General features: G+C 40.9%; 1 protein-coding gene across 1 annotated transcript in view; it reads left to right on the top strand.

Moving 5' to 3' along the window:
- The window catches only part of LOC110525110 (nuclear receptor ROR-beta), a 34,542-nt gene extending 17,739 nt beyond the window's left edge, over positions 1 to 16,803 (top strand). The window contains exons 2-10 of the mRNA XM_036979542.1: positions 3,934 to 4,019; positions 4,208 to 4,349; positions 4,969 to 5,397; positions 6,250 to 6,371; positions 13,040 to 13,172; positions 13,345 to 13,452; positions 15,029 to 15,139; positions 15,334 to 15,446; positions 15,681 to 16,803. Coding sequence (XP_036835437.1) covers positions 3,934 to 4,019; positions 4,208 to 4,349; positions 4,969 to 5,397; positions 6,250 to 6,371; positions 13,040 to 13,172; positions 13,345 to 13,452; positions 15,029 to 15,139; positions 15,334 to 15,446; positions 15,681 to 15,845 — 1,409 coding nt within the window. The 3' untranslated portion in view covers positions 15,846 to 16,803. The remainder of the gene's footprint in view (positions 1 to 3,933; positions 4,020 to 4,207; positions 4,350 to 4,968; positions 5,398 to 6,249; positions 6,372 to 13,039; positions 13,173 to 13,344; positions 13,453 to 15,028; positions 15,140 to 15,333; positions 15,447 to 15,680) is intronic.
- The last annotated feature ends 3,683 nt before the right edge of the window (positions 16,804 to 20,486 follow it).

Here is a 20,486-nt window from a genome sequence, read left to right as displayed (position 1 = left end):
AAACAGGCAAAGCGTCAATACAGGACTAAGATTGAATCATACTACACCGGCTACGATGCTCGTCGGATGTGGCAGGGCTTGCAAACTATTACAGACTACAAAGGGAAGCACAGCCGAGAGCTGCTCAGTGACATGAGCCTACCAGACGAACTAAATAGCTTCTATTCTAGCATTGAGGCAAGTAACACTGAAACATGCATGAGAGCATCAGCTGTTCCGGACGACTGTGTGATCAAGCTCTCCGCAACCGCTGTGAGTAAGACGTTTAAACAGGTCAATATTCACAAGGCCGCTGGGCCAGACAGATTACCAGGACGTGTACTGCAAATATGCACTGACCAACTGGTAAGTGTTTTACTGACATTTTCAACCTCTCCCTGTCTGAGTCTGTAATACCAACATGTTTCAAGCAGACCACCATAGTCCCTGAGCCCAAGAACACTAAGGTAACCTGCCTAAATGACTACCGACCCATAGCACTCATGTCTTTATTAATGAAATGCTTTGAAAGGCTGGTCATGGCTCACATCAACTCCATTATCCCAAAAACCCTAGACCCACTCCAATTTGAATACCGCACCAAGAGATCCACAGATGATGCAATCTATATTGCACTCCACACTGCCCTTTCATATCTGGACAAAAGGAACACCTATGTGAGAATGCAATTCATTGACTACAGCTCAGCGTTCAACACCATAGTGCCTTCAAAGCTCATCACTAAGCTAAGGACCCTGGGACACATCCATCTGCAACTGAATCCTGGACTTCCTGGCGTGCCACCCCCAGGTGTTAAGGGTAGGTAACAACACATCCGCTACGCTGATCCTCAAAAAGGGGTCCCCTCAGGGGTGCGTGCTCAGTCCCCTCCTGAACTCCCTGTTCACTCATAACTGCACTGCCAGGCACAACTCCAACACCATCATTAAGTTTGCTGATGACGCAACAATGGTAGGCCTGATCACCGACAACGATGAGACAGCCTATAGGGAGGAGGTCAGAGACCTGACAGTGTGGTGCAAGGACAACAACCTCTCCCTCAACGTGATCAAGACAAAGGAGATGATTGTGGACTATAGGAAAAGGAGGGCCGAGCACGCCCCCATTCTCATTGACAGGGCTGTAGTGGAGCAGGTTTAGAGCTTCAAGTTCCTTGGTGTCCACATCACCCTCAAACTAACATGGTCCAAGCACACCAAGACAGTTGTGAAGAGGGCACGACAAAACCTATTCCCCCTCAGGAGACTGAAAAGATTTGGCATGGGTCCTCAGATCCTCAAAAGGTTCTACAGCTGCACCATCGAGAGCATCCTGACGGGTTGCATCACCACCTGGTATGGCAACTGCTCCGCCTCTGACCGCAAGGCACTACAGAGGGTAGTGCAAATGGCCCAGTACATCACCCGGGCCATGCTTCCTGCCACCCAGGACCTCTATACCAGGTGGTGCCAGAGGAAAGCCCTAAAAATGGTCAAAGACTCCAGCCACCCTAGTCATAGACTGTTCTCTCTGCTCCCGCACGGCAAGTGTTCCTGGAGCGTCAAGTCTAGGTCCAAGAGGCTTCTAAACAGCTTCTACCCCCAAGCCATAAGACTCCTGAACAGCTAATCAAACGGCTACCCAGACTATTTCCATTGACCCCCCCCACGCTGCTGCTACTCTCTGTTATTATCTATGCTTAGCCACTTTAATAACTCTACCTGCATGTACATAATTACCTCGACACCGGTGCCCCCCGCACATTGACACGTTGACTCTGTATCCGGTACCCCCTGTATATAGCCCCGCTATTGTTATTCACTGCTGCTCTTTAATGATTTGTTATTCTTATCTCTTACTTTTTAGGGATTTTCTTATAACTGCATTGTTGGTTAAGGGCTTGTAAGTAAGCATTTCACTGTTGTATTTGGCGCATGTGACAAATAACATTTTATTTGAACTAGGACATTCTTACATTCTTTACATTTCTGTCTGTCTGGCTGATTGGGAGTCAGCCAGTACGTCCGTCCGTCTGTCTAGTATAGTGTCCTGGGTCGGGTGACATGGCACATGGTCTGGGGCTCAGGGGTCACAGAGGTCATGGTCATTAAGACCCCCAGTTAGACCCTCTCTGACTCAGGCTTTGAGGGGGGAGTGGGACGTACCTTCCTGGGTAAAGAGGTACAAGACAGCCCCATACAGCTTAGACAGCAGACGCAACTCCCGAGTAGTCATCATCTTTCTGCGCTAATCCCATTATGACACTGCACACACAGATCACATACAAACCACATACACACACACTTCATAAACACTGCTGATCAGACCAATTAAGTCCTAGCCGTAAACCAATCAGACACATAAGACATACCTATGGACACATTCATTAGCACACACATTGAAACACCTGTCATCCTATTGCAGCTGCCACACAGAACGGTGTGTGTACATCTGTTTATGCGTGCTTGTCTCCACCGAAAATGAAAACGGATGTCGTAGGTAAGACATACTTTTGGACATTGCCTTTTACCCTAAATTACTACATTAATATCAGAAGCTTAGGTTAGAACGTTAGAAGATTAACCCTTACAGTCATTTATCGTGTACTTTGCAGCTTTTCTGTTATTGCTCTACAGCTCGGGAATGGATCCTTGGTCGTGTTCATAGGACACATGTAAAACAAAAACGTATGTTCCTTATTGGACAAATCCAGGTAGTCCCTCCCCTTTTCAGTCTGTTTGGTTCCTTATGAACATAACTCAGTTTTCGGTCCCTTTTTTTGTTGTTGGGGGGACTATACTCAGGGTCACCAAAGTTATGTGTCATTTCTGTTTTCTATGTTTCTGGCAAAATCAGAAGAATTGCTTATTGTAGATTTGTGGAATATTACTATTTCACAAACCGAAAATAGGATGATTATTTTGTCTAGTCTGTTTGTAGCCATTTTACCTGATTTCTGGGAGAATAGTGCAGTTGCAGGTGCAGAGAGGTTATTAGGGTCCTACTGCTTTGGATTAGCCAGCCAGTGTGCAGAGCAGGGAAACAGCGTGTGAGGAAGGAAATAATATAGGATTAGATTGCGTGTCTAATCTCCTTATAGTGAGTGTGCATTCTCAGCAGATATGTGCCATCTATCTCTCTCTCTCTATGTATATATATATATATATATATATATATGTATCTATCATTTCTCTCTAGCTATCTCTCTATCTGTCACTATCCTTCTCCGTCTCAAACTACGTGGCCACACTGGTTACTGTGGGCACAGGATGCTCCTAAAGGTTTCTGTGTGTGCCGATTTCAGACCTACAGTACACAGTTCAGTCCTATAGTACACTACATGTATACTACGAGTGAGTGAGTGAGTGAGTGAGTGAGTGAGTGAGTGAGTGAGTGAGTAAATGAAGATACTTTGGTGATGTAACCCCACTACAATCCAGGGACCAGATCTAAGGACCCCTGCTCATCCTCATGACAAAATGTCTGTCACCTGTCATTACCACATCATAAAACACTGCTAAAATGAACAGGATGTGACAGAGTCCTGTTAACTGGAGAGGTTCCTTCTGATTGGGAGCACTGTTCCCTCTCACTGGGTCATGTGATAGAAACACACACAACCACGCACACACCCTAATGAGCCCCCTGACAGTCGGGGGAACGTTGAGTGGCCATTAATACTGGTACAGTACAGGCAAGTGTGTGTGACACAATGAAACGGTTATGTAATCCAGGTGTGTGTGACACAATTAAACAGTTATGTAACCCAGGTGTGTGTGACACAATGAAACAGTTATGTAACCCAGGTGTGTGTGACACAATGAAACGGTTATGTAACCCAGGTGTGTGTGACACAATGAAACAGTTATGTAATCCAGGTGTGTGTGACACAATGAAACAGTTATGTAATCCAGGTGTGTGTGTGTTTTCCCCCTCCCATCTCTTTGTCCACAGCCCAAATCGAAGTTATACCGTGCAAAATCTGTGGAGACAAATCATCAGGAATCCACTATGGAGTCATCACGTGTGAGGGCTGCAAAGTGAGTTCTCCACACAGCTCTGTTGTTCCCTCTGTCTGACTCTATCCCCATCATTCTCCTGTCATTCCTGTTTCATATGTTAATTTCTATTCCAGCATCTGCGTTCTACTCTCTGTCAACTCTTTTCTATTCTATTATTTTCCAAATCATAGACTGACCGTTAACTGACTGTTGTGGTTGTCTTGTAGGGGTTCTTCAGACGAAGTCAGCAGAACAACGCTGCATACTCATGCCCTCGCCAGAGGAACTGTCTGATCGACAGGACCAACCGAAACCGCTGCCAGCACTGCCGTTTACAGAAGTGTCTTGCACTCGGAATGTCCAGAGATGGTGAGACTGCTTACACACACACACACACACAGACACACACACACACACACACACACACAGTGCAGTGGTCTAAGGCAGTGCTAGCTGTGCCACTAGAGATTCTGGGTTCGAGTCCAGGCTCTGTCGCAGCCGGCCACGACTGGGAGACCCATGGGGCGGTGCACTATTGGCCCAGCGTAATCCGGGTTAGGGGAGGGTCTGGCCGGCAGGGATGTCCTTGTCCCATCGCACTCTAGCGACTCCTGTTGCAGGCCGGGCGCAGTGCACACTGACACCGTCGCCAGGTGTAGGGTGTTTCATCTGACACATTGGTGCGGCTGGCTTCCGGGTTAAGTGGGCATTGTGTCAAGAAGCAGTGCAGCTTGGTTGGGGTGTGTTTCGGAGGACACACGGCTCTCGACCTTCCTGAGTCCGTATGGGAGTTGCAGCGATGAGACAAGACTGTAACTACCAAATGGATACCAAATTAGGGCGAAAAAGGGGTAAAAAAAAATAAATGTTTTTTTAAATAAAGTTTGTCACCAACACAATGTCTAAAGCCCAGGTGAAGCTGAGAGAAAATAAACACAATGTGTCTAATAAACAACCTCTCTCTCTCTCCCTCCCTCTCTGTGCGTAGCGGTGAAGTTTGGCCGCATGTCCAAGAAGCAGCGTGACAGCCTGTACGCCGAGGTACAGAAGCACCAGCAGCGGATCCTGAATGAGCGGCAGCAGCAGACGTGTGAGGCAGAGGCCCTGGCGCGTGTCTACTCCTCCAGCCTGACCAACGGCCTCAGCACCCTCAACCACGAGATCGGAGGCACCTACGCCAACGGCCACGTCATCGAGCTCCCCAAGGGCCAGGTGAACGGTGGTGCCACGGGTGGCTACTACCATGGTATGGACTCCACCCAGCCCTCCCCGGACCAGTCAGGCCTGGACTTGGCGGGCATTAAGCACATCAAGCAGGAGCCGGTGTACGACCTGACCCCTGTGGCTAACCTGTTCAACTATAGCACCTACCAGGACAGTCAGCTGGCGCACAGCAATGTCAGCATGGGAGAGCTAGGTAACTAAGGGTTACTGTTAAGTTCATTCAAAGATATCAAATTTGGCCGTCAGTGCCCCCTCGAAAACATGCATGATGCCGTCTCTGAGTGAGTGTTGCATAGTGTAGGAAGATACCAGGCCTTAATTGATGATTTGAATAGGAGGGTGTCATGGTGAGGCTAAAGGAGTGTGAGTCAGTGTGATAAGCTGTGTGTGGGACAGGAGATCAAACAGGCTTAGGGAGGGAGGGAGGGAGGGAGGGAGAGAGGGAGAGAGGGAGAGAGGGAGAGAGGGAGAGAGGGAGAGAGGGAGAGAGGGAGAGAGGGAGAGAGAGAGAGAGAGAGAGAGAGAGAGAGAGCGAAAGCTGTCCATGCGTCATATTTAAGCTTAGCCCATCAATGCAAGAAACCCCCATTGAGAGTGTGGCCTGCCTTACTAAGGCTGTAATGTCAATTTAGTGGAACACAGTTTTACTAGTGCATTCCATATTTGAGTTGTCACACATCTACTCGGATGGAGGTATACAATACATTCCCTGATTCTTGTAAACATCGGTTCTGCTGTTTTCTATACCCCGTTTCAATTAGCGCCAACATTCAAACAAAAAAAAATTACATTTCTACAATACAGATTAAAATGATGCTACATAAAAAGTAACCTGGTCTCAAAGCCTGGTAGACGAGACCACATACAAAGTTGTGTGAAGACTGAAACTTTGGGAGGTTGAACACAGCTAAATAAAGGTGCAATAATTTTCACTAAACTTATGATCGGTTCATCAGTTTCACGCTCCCATAGACAATGAATGATAAGCTACCATTTTGCTCAAATTTGTGTGTGACTGTCTCTTCTCTGTCCTCTCCCTCCATAGATCGTATCGCCCAGAACATTATAAAGTCTCACCTGGAGACCTGTCAATACACAGCAGATGAGCTGCAGCAGCTGGCCTGGCAAACACACTCCTACGATGACATCAAGATGTACCAGAGCAAAGTGAGTGTGTGACCAGTGTATGTCTGTGTGTTCCTTGTGACCAGTGTGTGTTCGTGTGTGTCTGTGTGTTCCTTGTGACCAGCTGACTTTGCACTGCTCACTTACCTACAACCTCTGAGCACCCCCCCCCCCCCCCCCCCAACTCCATTGTCATCCAATGCCTCTTTTCTCCACTATACACCCTCCAACTCCATTGTCATCCAATGTCTCTTTCCTCCCCTATACACCCTCCAACTCTAGTATAAATATATATTATTTTACTTTTTACTGTAAGTCATTTGGATAAGTCTACAAAAAAAACAAAAAAACATTTAATCCAATGTCTCTTTCCTCCCCTTTATTCACTATTCAAATCTCTTTCCTCCTCTTTATTCACTATTTAAATGTCTCTTTCCTCTTCTTTATTCACTATTTAAATGTCTCTTTCCTCTCCTTTATTCACTATTCAAATCTCTTTCCTCCTCTTTATTCACTATTTAAATGTCTCTTTCCTCTCCTTTATTCACTATTTAAATGTCTCTTTCCTCTTCTTTATTCACTATTCAAATCTCTTTCCTCCCCTTTATTCACTATTTAAATGTCTCTTTCCTCCTCTTTATTCACTATTTAAATGTCTCTTTCCTCTCCTTTATTCACTATTCAAATCTCTTTCCTCCCCTTTATTCACTATTCAAATCTCTTTCCTCCCCTTTATTCACTATTTAAATGTCTCTTTCCTCCTCTTTATTCACTATTTAAATCTCTTTCCTCTTCTTTATTCACTATTTAAATGTCTCTTTCCTCTCCTTTATTCACTATTCAAATCTCTTTCCTCCCCTTTATTCACTATTCAAATCTCTTTCCTCCCCTTTATTCACTATTCAAATCTCTTTCCTCTTCTTTATTCACTATTCAAATCTCTTTCCTCTTCTTTATTCACTATTCAAATCTCTTTCCTCCTCTTTATTCACTATTCAAATCTCTTTCCTCTTCTTTATTCACTATTTAAATGTCTCTTTCCTCTTCTTTATTCACTATTCAAATCTCTTTCCTCCCCTTTATTCACTATTCAAATCTCTTTCCTCTTCTTTATTCACTATTTAAATGTCTCTTTCCTCTTCTTTATTCACTATTTAAATGTCTCTTTCCTCTCCTTTATTCACTATTCAAATCTCTTTCCTCCCCTTTATTCACTATTCAAATCTCTTTCCTCCTCTTTATTCACTATTCAAATCTCTTTCCTCTTCTTTATTCACTATTCAAATCTCTTTCCTCCTCTTTATTCACTATTCAAATCTCTTTCCTCTTCTTTATTCACTATTTAAATGTCTCTTTCCTCTTCTTTATTCACTATTCAAATCTCTTTCCTCTTCTTTATTCACTATTTAAATGTCTCTTTCCTCTTCTTTATTCACTATTTAAATGTCTCTTTCCTCCTCTTTATTCACTATTCAAATCTCTTTCCTCTTCTTTATTCACTATTTAAATGTCTCTTTCCTCTTCTTTATTCACTATTCAAATCTCTTTCCTCTTCTTTATTCACTATTTAAATGTCTCTTTCCTCTTCTTTATTCACTATTCAAATCTCTTTCCTCTTCTTTATTCACTATTCAAATCTCTTTCCTCTTCTTTATTCACTATTTAAATGTCTCTTTCCTCTTCTTTATTCACTATTTAAATGTATCTTTCCTCTTCTTTATTCACTATTTAAATGTCTCTTTCCTCTCCTTCATTCACTATTTAAATGTCTCTTTCCTCTCCTTTATTCACTATTTAAATGTCTCTTTCCTCTCCTTTATTCACTATTTAAATGTCTCTTTCCTCCTCTATATTCACTATTTAAATGTCTCTTTCCTCTTCTTTATTCACTATTTAAATGTCTCTTTCCTCCTCTATATTCACTATTTACATGTCTCTTTCCTCCCCTATATTCACTATTTAAATGTCTCTTTCCTCTCCTTTATTCACTATTTACATGTCTCTTTCCTCTTCTTTATTCACTATTTAAATGTCTCTTTCCTCCTCTATATTCACTATTTAAATGTCTCTTTCCTCCTCTATATTTACTATTTAAATGTCTCTCTCCTCTCCTTTATTCACTATTTAAATGTCTCTTTCCTCTCCTTTATTCACTATTTAAATGTCTATTTCCTCTCCTTTATTCACTATTTAAATGTCTCTTTCCTCCTCTATATTCACTATTTAAATGTCTCTTTCCTCCCCTATATTCACTATTTAAATGTCTCTTTCCTCTCCTTCATTCACTATTTACATGTCTCTTTCCTCTTCTTTATTCACTATTTAAATGTCTCTTTCCTCCTCTATATTCACTATTTAAATGTCTCTTTCCTCCTCTATATTCACTATTTAAATGTCTCTTTCCTCCTCTATATTCACTATTTACATGTCTCTTTCCTCTCCTTTATTCACTATTTAAATGTCTCTTTCCTCCTCTATATTCACTATTTACATGTCTCTTTCCTCTTCTTTATTCACTATTTAAATGTCTCTTTCCTCCTCTATATTCACTATTTAAATGTCTCTTTCCTCCTCTATATTCACTATTTAAATGTCTCTTTCCTCCCCTATATTCACTATTTACATGTCTCTTTCCTCCCCTATATTCACTATTTACATGTCTCTTTCCTCTCCTTTATTCACTATTTAAATGTCTCTTTCCTCCCCTATATTCACTATTTAAATGTCTCTTTCCTCCCCTATATTCACTATTTAAATGTCTCTTTCCTCTTCTTTATTCACTATTTAAATGTCTCTTTCCTCCTCTATATTCACTATTTACATGTCTCTTTCCTCTCCTTTATTCACTATTTAAATGTCTCTTTCCTCCTCTATATTCACTATTTAAATGTCTTTCCTCCTCTATATTCACGATTTAAATGTCTCTTCCCTCCTCTATATTAACTATTTAAATGTCTCTTTCCTCCTCTATATTCACTATTTAAATGTCTCTTTCCTCCTCTATATTCACTATTTAAATGTCTCTTTCCTCTCCTTTATTCACTAATTAAATGTCTCTTTCCTCTCCTTTATTCACTATTTAAATGTCTATTTCCTCTCCTTTATTCACTATTTAAATGTCTCTTTCCTCTCCTTTATTCACTATTTAAATGTCTCTTTCCTCCTCTATATTCACTATTTACATGTCTCTTTCCTCTCCTTTATTCACTATTTAAATGTCTCTTTCCTCTCCTTTATTCACTATTTACATGTCTCTTTCCTCTCCTTTATTCACTATTGAAATGTATCTTTCCTCTCCTTTATTCACTATTTAAATGTCTCTTTCCTCTTCTTTATTCACTATTTAAATGTCTCTTTCCTCTTCTTTATTCACTATTTAAATGTCTCTTTCCTCTTCTTTATTCACTATTTAAATGTCTCTTTCCTCTTCTTTATTCACTATTTAAATGTATCTTTCCTCTTCTTTATTCACTATTTAAATGTCTCTTTCCTCTCCTTCATTCACTATTTAAATGTCTCTTTCCTCTCCTTTATTCACTATTTAAATGTCTCTTTCCTCTCCTTTATTCACTATTTAAATGTCTCTTTCCTCCTCTATATTCACTATTTAAATGTCTCTTTCCTCTTCTTTATTCACTATTTAAATGTCTCTTTCCTCCTCTATATTCACTATTTACATGTCTCTTTCCTCCCCTATATTCACTATTTAAATGTCTCTTTCCTCTCCTTTATTCACTATTTACATGTCTCTTTCCTCTTCTTTATTCACTATTTAAATGTCTCTTTCCTCCTCTATATTCACTATTTAAATGTCTCTTTCCTCCTCTATATTTACTATTTAAATGTCTCTCTCCTCTCCTTTATTCACTATTTAAATGTCTCTTTCCTCTCCTTTATTCACTATTTAAATGTCTATTTCCTCTCCTTTATTCACTATTTAAATGTCTCTTTCCTCCTCTATATTCACTATTTAAATGTCTCTTTCCTCCCCTATATTCACTATTTAAATGTCTCTTTCCTCTCCTTCATTCACTATTTACATGTCTCTTTCCTCTTCTTTATTCACTATTTAAATGTCTCTTTCCTCCTCTATATTCACTATTTAAATGTCTCTTTCCTCCTCTATATTCACTATTTAAATGTCTCTTTCCTCCTCTATATTCACTATTTACATGTCTCTTTCCTCTCCTTTATTCACTATTTAAATGTCTCTTTCCTCCTCTATATTCACTATTTACATGTCTCTTTCCTCTTCTTTATTCACTATTTAAATGTCTCTTTCCTCCTCTATATTCACTATTTAAATGTCTCTTTCCTCCTCTATATTCACTATTTAAATGTCTCTTTCCTCCCCTATATTCACTATTTACATGTCTCTTTCCTCCCCTATATTCACTATTTACATGTCTCTTTCCTCTCCTTTATTCACTATTTAAATGTCTCTTTCCTCCCCTATATTCACTATTTAAATGTCTCTTTCCTCCCCTATATTCACTATTTAAATGTCTCTTTCCTCTTCTTTATTCACTATTTAAATGTCTCTTTCCTCCTCTATATTCACTATTTACATGTCTCTTTCCTCTCCTTTATTCACTATTTAAATGTCTCTTTCCTCCTCTATATTCACTATTTAAATGTCTTTCCTCCTCTATATTCACGATTTAAATGTCTCTTCCCTCCTCTATATTAACTATTTAAATGTCTCTTTCCTCCTCTATATTCACTATTTAAATGTCTCTTTCCTCCTCTATATTCACTATTTAAATGTCTCTTTCCTCTCCTTTATTCACTAATTAAATGTCTCTTTCCTCTCCTTTATTCACTATTTAAATGTCTATTTCCTCTCCTTTATTCACTATTTAAATGTCTCTTTCCTCTCCTTTATTCACTATTTAAATGTCTCTTTCCTCCTCTATATTCACTATTTACATGTCTCTTTCCTCTCCTTTATTCACTATTTAAATGTCTCTTTCCTCTCCTTTATTCACTATTTACATGTCTCTTTCCTCTCCTTTATTCACTATTGAAATGTATCTTTCCTCTCCTTTATTCACTATTTAAATGTCTCTTTCCTCCCCTATATTCACTATTTGCATGTCTCTTTCCTCTCCTTTATTCACTATTTAAATGTCTCTTTCCTCTCCTTTATTCACTATTTAAATGTCTCTTTCCTCCCATATATTCACTATTTAAATGTCTCTTTCCTCTCCTTTATTCACTATTTAAATATCTCTTTCCTCCTCTATATTCACTATTTACATGTCTCTTTCCTCTCCTTTATTCACTATTTAAATGTCTCTTTCCTCTCCTTTATTCACTATTTAAATATCTCTTTCCTCCTCTATATTCACTATTTAAATGTCTCTTTCCTCTCCTTTATTCACTATTTAAATGTCTCTTTCCTCTCCTTTATTCACTATTTAAATATCTCTTTCCTCCTCTATATTCACTATTTACATGTCTCTTTCCTCCCCTATATTCACTATTTAAATGTCTCTTTCCTCCTCTATATTCACTATTTAAATGTCTCTATCCTTCTCTATATTCACTATTTACATGTCTCTTTCCTCTCCTTTATTCACTATTTAAATGTCTCTTTCCTCTCCTTTATTCACTATTTAAATGTCTCTTTCCTCCTCTATATTCACTATTTAAATGTCTCTTTCCTCCTCTATTTTCACTATTTAAATGTCTCTTTCCTCCTCTATATTCACTATTTAAATGTCTCTTTCCTTCTCTATATTCACTATTTACATGTCTCTTTCCTCTCCTTTATTCACTATTTAAATGTCTCTTTCCTCCTCTATATTCACTATTTACATGTCTCTTTCCTCTCCTTTATTCACTATTTAAATGTCTCTTTCCTCTCCTTTATTCACTATTTAAATGTATTTTTCCTCCCCTATTATCACTATTTAAATCTATTTTTTTTAGTATCTCACCTCCCACTTTTTCTCTTTTCTTTCTCAAGTTCTTTCTCTGCTCGTTTCTCCTTCTTCTGTTTCTCTCTCTCGCTCCTCCTCTCTGCCTGTGTGTGTGTGTGTGTCTATGTAACAGAGCAGTAGTTCCTTTACCACTGTGACCTCTCTCATTCCTCTGTGTCTAATGGATTATGGGTCATTACAGAAGAACCCTTTGAAATACTCTCCATGGAGATTCATCCTACAGCTAGAAACTATAGAACACAAAGACAACTTGCTGATATTGTACTTTGGATATTCCGAGTAGCGATGGAGCTGACTATTTTACAAGTATTCATTTGATAAAAATTCCTGTCTTTGTAGTGTACTTCATTGAACAGCACAAAGGGGTGACCCAAATACAACTCTTCTGCATGTCTTGTTGTGTGCACAGTCCTGTGGCATAAACATGTGGGTGAAATACTGTTTGTATTTGCACAAGTGCTATAGTAGTGTTTCAAAGTTGTGTTTATGATATGTACACAGCTGTCATAACAGTGTTGATTTGTCTGTGGAGATGTCCCTACCTCCTTACTTCATTTGCACACACTGTATACATATTTTTCTATTGTGTTATTGACTGTACGTTTGTTTATCCCATGTGTAACTCTGTGTTGTTTTTGTCACACTGCTTTGCTTTGTCTTGGCCACGTCGCAGTTGTAAATGAGAACTTGTTCTCAACTAGCCTACCTGGTTAAATAAAGGGGAAATTAAAATAAAAACATAGCAAAGTGTGTGTTTCTTTGCAGACGCGAGACGTGCTGTGGCAGCAGTGTGCCATCCAGATCACCCATTCCATCCAGTATGTGGTGGAGTTTGCCAAGCGCATCTCAGGCTTCATGGAGCTTTGCCAGAACGACCAGATCCTCCTGCTCAAGTCAGGTGACCTCACCCTGCTTGCCCATTGGAAACAAGTCTCCTGGTTGAAACAGCGTTGTTTCCACCTCCTTTCAACAAAAACATACAACAAATGGTGACAAGACAATATTGTATCAATGTGGGAAAAGGTATTAGATTTGCAAAAAGACTAACATCTTTCTTTGTCTCTCTCTAGGTTGTCTGGAGGTGGTCCTGGTTAGAATGTGTCGGGCGTTTAACCCTCTCAACAACACAGTGCTGTTTGAGGGGAAGTACGGGGGCATGCAGATGTTCAAAGCACTAGGTAAGGCACTGCTGCTAGTGATACTGTACCGCCTCCATCTACGGCCATCTAAGTAGCATGATGTACTACAGTACTCATAATGCTCTGGACAAGATATTGGGTAGTTTCTGACCTGACCCTGAACTCTGATTTGTTACATATTACATTCATAGAAGTAACAGAATTGCACACATAACTGTAGTAGGATGGGAAAACACTTCAGTGAATAGTTTGTATGAGTGTTTCTCTGTTCACTGTATTCTTTTTTTTCATGAGACTACAGTATAACTATGAGACTACAACATAACTATGAGACTACAGTATAACTATGAGACTACAACATAACTATGAGACTACAACATAACTATGAGACTACAGTATAACTATGAGACTACAGTATAACTATGAGACTACAGTATAACTGAGACTACAGCATAACTGAGACTACAGTATAACTATGAGACTACAGCATAACTATGAGACTACAGTATAACTATGAGACTACAGTATAACTGAGACTACAGTATAACTATGAGACTACAGTATAACTATGAGACTACAGTATAACTGAGACTACAGTATAACTATGAGACTACAGCATAACTATGAGACTACAACATAACTATGAGACTACAGTATAACTATGAGACTACAGTATAACTATGAGACTACTTTATAACTGAGACTACAGTTTAACTATGAGACTACAGTATAACTGAGACTACAGTATAACTATGAGACTACAGTATAACTATGAGACTACAGTATAACTATGAGACTACAGCATAACTATGAGACTACAGCATAACTATGAGACTACAGCATAACTATGAGACTACAACATAACTATGAGACTACAGCATAACTATGAGACTACAGCATAACTATGAGACTACAGCATAACTATGAGACTACAGCATAACTATGAGACTACAACATAACTATGAGACTACAGTATAACTATGAGACTACAACATAACTATGAGACTACAGTATAACTATGAGACTACAGTATAACTATGAGACTACAGTATAACTATGAGACTACAACATAGCTATGAGACTACAGTAAACTATGAGACTACAGTATAAATATGAGACTGCAACATAACTATGAGACTACAGTATACGGCAAGTATACAGGTAACGAGTGGAGGACAGAGGAGCCTCTTAAAGAAGAAGTTACAGGTCTGTGAGAGCCAGAAATCTTGCTTGTTTGTAGGTGACCAAATACTTATTTTCCACCATAATTTGCAAATAAATTCATTAAAAATCCTACAATGTGATTTTCTGGATTTTTTTCTTCTCATTTTGTCTGTCATAGTTGAAGTGTACCTATGATGAAAATTACAGGCCTCTCTCATCTTTTTAAGTTGGAGAACTTGCACAATTGGTGGCTGACTAAATACTTTTTTGCCCCACTGTAACTATGAGACTACAGTATAGCTATGAGACTACAGTATAGCTATGAGACTACAGTATAACTATGAGACTACAGTAGAACTATGAGACTACAGTAGAACTATGAGACTACAGCATAACTATGAGACTACAGCATGTTATTCTATATTGACCGCCTCGTTATTAACTCTCACAGGCTGTGACGACCTGGTCAGCGCTGTGTTTGACTTTGCCAAGAGTCTGTGCTCTCTGCAGCTCACTGAGGAGGAGATCGCTCTGTTCTCTGCAGCAGTGCTCATCTCCACAGGTTAGTACAGACTACTCATGGCCACAGTTACCTTCTGCTGCCACCTACAGGCAGACCTTACTGAGGCACTGCCTGGATGGAGAATGCTGCTGTCAACACAGTGATTGACATGTGCTGCATTCGTGAAGCTGTCTTTATTATAAGTAAGACAGACACAGTGACTGACGTGATGTTGGTGTGTGTTCCTCTGTCAGACCGTCCATGGCTGATGGAACCCAGGAAGGTGCAAAAGCTCCAGGAGAAGATCTACTTTGCGCTGCAGCACATCATGCAGAAGAACCACATGGACGAGGACGCGCTGGCTAAGGTAGGGCGCATCACCGCGGCGCATCACAGCGCCTCATACAGTACAGCAGTTGTGGGGCTTCACATTGGCATCAAAGGGGTTCACACCTAGGCACTGTTCGATGGCAGTGTGTTTCAAACAACCCTTTTCACTTTAGCTGCAGTTTTCATGTACAGACTGAGACTTTAGTTAGGTTATGATCTGGATTTCTTGACCCATCACCCTTGACCTCTGACCCCTCTGTGTCCTCTGTAGCTGATTGGTCGGATACCCATGCTGTCGGCCGTGTGTACTCTCCACACCGAGGAGCTGCAGGCCTTCCAGCAGCTTCACCCTGAGACGGTGAACGTGCTCTTCCCCCCGCTCTACAAGGAGCTGTTCAATCCCGACCCCAATGCAGCGATCACCATGCCCAAGTGACTTCCTATGGTCCAACCCCAGAGAGTGGACCACAACGTGACCGCGGACGCATCATTAACGCAACGGCAAAGCAGCCCGGACCCCAGGCCCGAACCATCCAGACACTTACAGCCGCAAACACTAGGAATGTCCAGCACTTATCCAACCCTATTCACCGATACAGTCTAAAGAATGTATATAACGCACCCATGACCACGGGGCTCTTCAGAACTGACCCGAAATGTACAGACTTTAACTAGCTAATTTAAGCTGTCTTTTAACTGGGTAAGTTCATTTGTTTATTTTAGTTTTTTTTTTACATGAAATTGTGATATTGAAGATGGGGGAGGGATTCGTGTGATTCAGAAAAGGTATTGTAGATATTATGTAGTGAAGAACGAATTCCAGTATTACATCTTCTGTTAATATTTTAGTCTTCATTTAAAACTGTAGCAGCCCTATGTGGCTGATATCTTGTCTGTTTTGTTATTTAATATTTTCATGTGTACAGAATTTGTAAAGTTAAAAAGAGACCTGTTAAAGAATATTGGGGTAAACCTGGGAGGTAATTTTGGTATGTCGAGAAAGCCTTGTCTGGGCTCTGTTGATACGTGAAGAGGGTATTGCATCTTTCAGTTCGGAACTATCAAACTGTAAAAGAAGGATTTAAACAATTATGGCTACTTTTCAAGGTGAAGATATGTATATAAATATTATATTTTGCGTGAAAAAAAAGATTTTGTCAGACTGCCATCCTGTCAATCATTTTTTGTCGCTGCAATAACTCTGTCCATCGAAGTTGGACTGCTATTGAACAATCAGATCAAATGACAGATTATTAGGAGTACCTCTCCCCCCCAGCCCCCCTAAACCCAGCCCCACCTCTTACCACACCACCCAGCCCCACCTCTTACCACACCACCCAGCCCCACCTCTTACCACACCACCCAGCCCCACCTCTTACCACACCACCCAGCCCCACCTCTTACCACACCACCCAGCCCCACCTCTTACCACACCACCCAGCCCCACCTCTTACCACACCACCCAGCCCCACCTCTTACCACACCACCCACCCCCACCTCTTACCACACCACCCACCCCCACCTCTTACCACACCACCCAGCCCCACCTCTTACCACACCACACACCCCCACCTCTTACCACACCACCCACCCCCACCTCTTACCACACCACCCACCCCCACCTCTTACCACACCACCCAGCCCCACCTCTTACCACACCACCCAGCCCCACCTCTTACCACACCACCCAGCCCCACCTCTTACCACACCACACACCCCCACCTCTTACCACACCACCCACCCCCCCCCCCCCCCCCACCCCCCCAGTCACATTTTGCACAATCTACACCCATGCTAATCACTGGGCTGCTTAAATAAAGAACTCTCTCTCGCTCTCTCGATATAAATTAAGTTTCAGACTGCTTTACCCTTATTCTTTTATTTTTCTCCTCAGCCTCATCATTCTAGAATGGTTAAGCACAGAGGTAGTCATGATTAGCTAAAGTGGATATGCCAATATGTCAATTTTTTTGTTTAACTCGGCAAGTCAGTTAAGAACAAATTCGTATTTACAATGACGGCCTACCCCGGCCAAACCCTAACCCGGACGATGCTGGGCCAATTGTGCGCCACCCTATGGGACTCCCAATCACGGCCGGTTGTGATACAGCCTGGAATCGAACCAAATCAAATCAAATTGTATTTGTCACATGCGCCGAATACAACAGGTACCAACCTTACAGTGAAATGCTTACTTACAAGCCCTTAACCAACAATGCAGTTTTAAGAAAATACCCAAAAAATGTAATTAAGAAAAAAGTAAGCGATAAGAAAAACAAATAATTAAAGACCAGCAGAGAATAACAATAGCGGGGCTATATACAGGGGGTACCGGTACAGAGTCAATGTGGAGGCTATATACAGGGGGTACCGGTACAGAGTCAATGTGGAGGCTATATACAGGGGGTACCGGTACAGAGTCAATGTGGAGGCTATATACAGGGGGTACCGGTACAGAGTCAATGTGTCGGCTATATACAGTGGGTACCGGTACAGAGTCAATGTGGAGGCTATATACAGGGGGTACCGGTACAGAGTCAATGTGGAGGCTATATACAGGGGGTACCGGTACAGAGTCAATGTGGAGGCTATATACAGGGGGTATCAGTACAGAGTCAATGTGGAGGCTATATACAGGGGGTACCGGTACAGGGTCAATGTGTGGGGGCACCGGTGTCAAGGTAATTGAGATAATTATGTACATGCAGGTAGGGTTGTTAAAGTGGCTATGCATAGGTAATAAATAGTCTGGGTAGCCATATGATTAGCTGTTCATGAGTGTTATGGCTTGGGGGTAGAAGCTGTTTAGAAGCCGCTTGGCCCTAGACTTGGCACTCTGATACCACTTGCCGTGCGGTAGCAAAGAGAACAATCTATGACTAGGGTGGCTGGAGTCTTTGACCATTTTTAGGACCTTCCTCTGACACCGCCTGGTATAGAGGTCCTGGATGGCAGGAAGCTTGGCCCCGGTGATGTACTGGGCCGTAAGCACTACCCTCTGTAGTGCCTTGCGGACGGAGGCCGAGCAGTTGCCATACCAGGCAGTGACGCAACCCGTCAGGATGCTCTCGATGGTGCAGCTGTAAAATCTTTTGAGGATTGTAGGGTCTGTAAGGCACTGAGATACAGTGCCTTAGACCGCTGCGCCACTCTACTGACATTATTCAGACGTTTCATCTTTCAGATTCAAATTGACACTTGAAACCTATTCCACACTACAGAGTTCTCTCTGGGACTGTAGTTCTTGCATTGCTTATTATAGAACACTTTTCCAGATCCTAAAAAAACAGGGTAATATATATTTTTCACTGAAACATTTGCAACTTAAAGTTGCAATACATTGAACAATCTTAACACTAAACTATGATAGACAATCACTTCCATTTAAATGTTAATGTTGAAGATCTTCAAGGATTCCCTTACACTTTCCCAAACCCTTCCCATATGCTGTGAACACTATCATCCTCCATATACAGAGAGGATGAGCTTCTCCTAGTCATAGTGCCCCCCCCCGCCAAAAAAGGAGTGTGAAGTTAGAGGTCAGTGGCTTGTTAAAGACAATCACTCGTGTCTCGATGCACTACACAGCATCTCTCTCAGGGAGCAACTCTTTTTCTATCTTTGAATAAAAAGAGTTTGAATATTTTTGAAAATGTAAGCGTTTTTTGGATATATAAATACGCTGGTGGCTCCCAGCGAAGGAAGCTACCCAGACAAGGCTTTGGGGGGATGTGTGTGTGTGTCTGCGTGTGATAGGATCTGTGTGTGGGGATAAATTCACTGTCCGGATGCATTTTGAGTCCATATAATGGGGAGAGCCTATTCTACAAAAGTCCCAGAAAATCATGTTCCTGCAATCATAAACCCACCCCGGTTCAAGACGTACTGGTTGTTTTACAATGAAGGAAGATCATAACTAAGCTGGCGTCCACCCATTCCATGCCTTTAGGACAGTGAATTCAACCCAACTTTGTTTTTATTTTCCCCTGCAAGACTGTGAATCAGGGGTTTAGGGTGGGGTTGGTAATCTGAGTGACAAATAAACACTGTAAGGTACTGTAGCAATAATAACTGGAAAGCATTTACTACTGTCATGTTTGCATTGTACAATTATTTTAATTTTATTACTATTATTATTATTGTTGTTATTGCTATTATTACTACTATAATACTATTAGTCTATTGTTGTTCTGTTATCTTTGCATGCTGTTTCATGGCAATGAAACATTGGGGCTTTTAGGTTTTCTCATGCGATGCTGTGGGTCAGGGGTCGGGGATATTTTTTATTCTGAATGTTATGGAGTATTGTGTTCAGCGTGAGGGACTGAACGCATCATGCACCTTTTACTCCATCAACAGAGACACCACAGAGCAAAGGCAAAAGGTGGTCCTTACCCTAACGAGACCACAAAGTGCACTGACATTTTATAGACTTGGTCAAAAACATTTCATATACTTAGTCAAAAACACCTTCTTAGAGAACCTGTGTGTGTGTGTGTGTGTGTGTGTGTGGAGATGGAGGCTGAAAGAGAGTGAATGAACAAAGAGTAGGTTCTTTACTCTATTGCGCTTTATAAACTTTCTTAAAGCATTATACATGCGTGCAACTGGAGTAGTGTTAAACATGTTTAATTTATTCATTAGAATGTCCTTGCGTCCCATGATGAGAAAGTCAAGTACAGTAAGTGCAGCAACTGTGACCAAAACCTTTAAAAAAGGTACTTGGGGTACAAACACTTTTTTAAACTAACTAAAACATTAAAGTTTTTTCAAGTGCCATAGTTAGAGAGGAGGTTGCTGGATTAGTGAAATGGGAAATAGTTTCTTTACTGTGTGAGTTTACTTGAGAACCAATCAAAAAGGGGAATTTTGAGGCAAGTGTGTATTTGATTACATTGAATTGTTTGTTTGTATGTTTGCATTTTTCACTTCGTGAGTCGGATCGAACATCGGAACTTTGACACAGCTTTATGTCCCCGAAGCTCACATGTGTGTGTGTGCGTGTGCGTGTCATAAATTAAGAGCTTTGATGATCCAGTTGTGTCAAAGTTCTGAGTTGTCCTGAGGTATCTCAGTG

Source organism: Oncorhynchus mykiss, chromosome 6 (genome assembly GCF_013265735.2).
Source record: "Oncorhynchus mykiss isolate Arlee chromosome 6, USDA_OmykA_1.1, whole genome shotgun sequence".
In the NCBI taxonomy this organism is placed as follows: Eukaryota; Metazoa; Chordata; class Actinopteri; order Salmoniformes; family Salmonidae; genus Oncorhynchus; species Oncorhynchus mykiss.
This window is presented reverse-complemented; position numbering and strand designations above follow the sequence as displayed.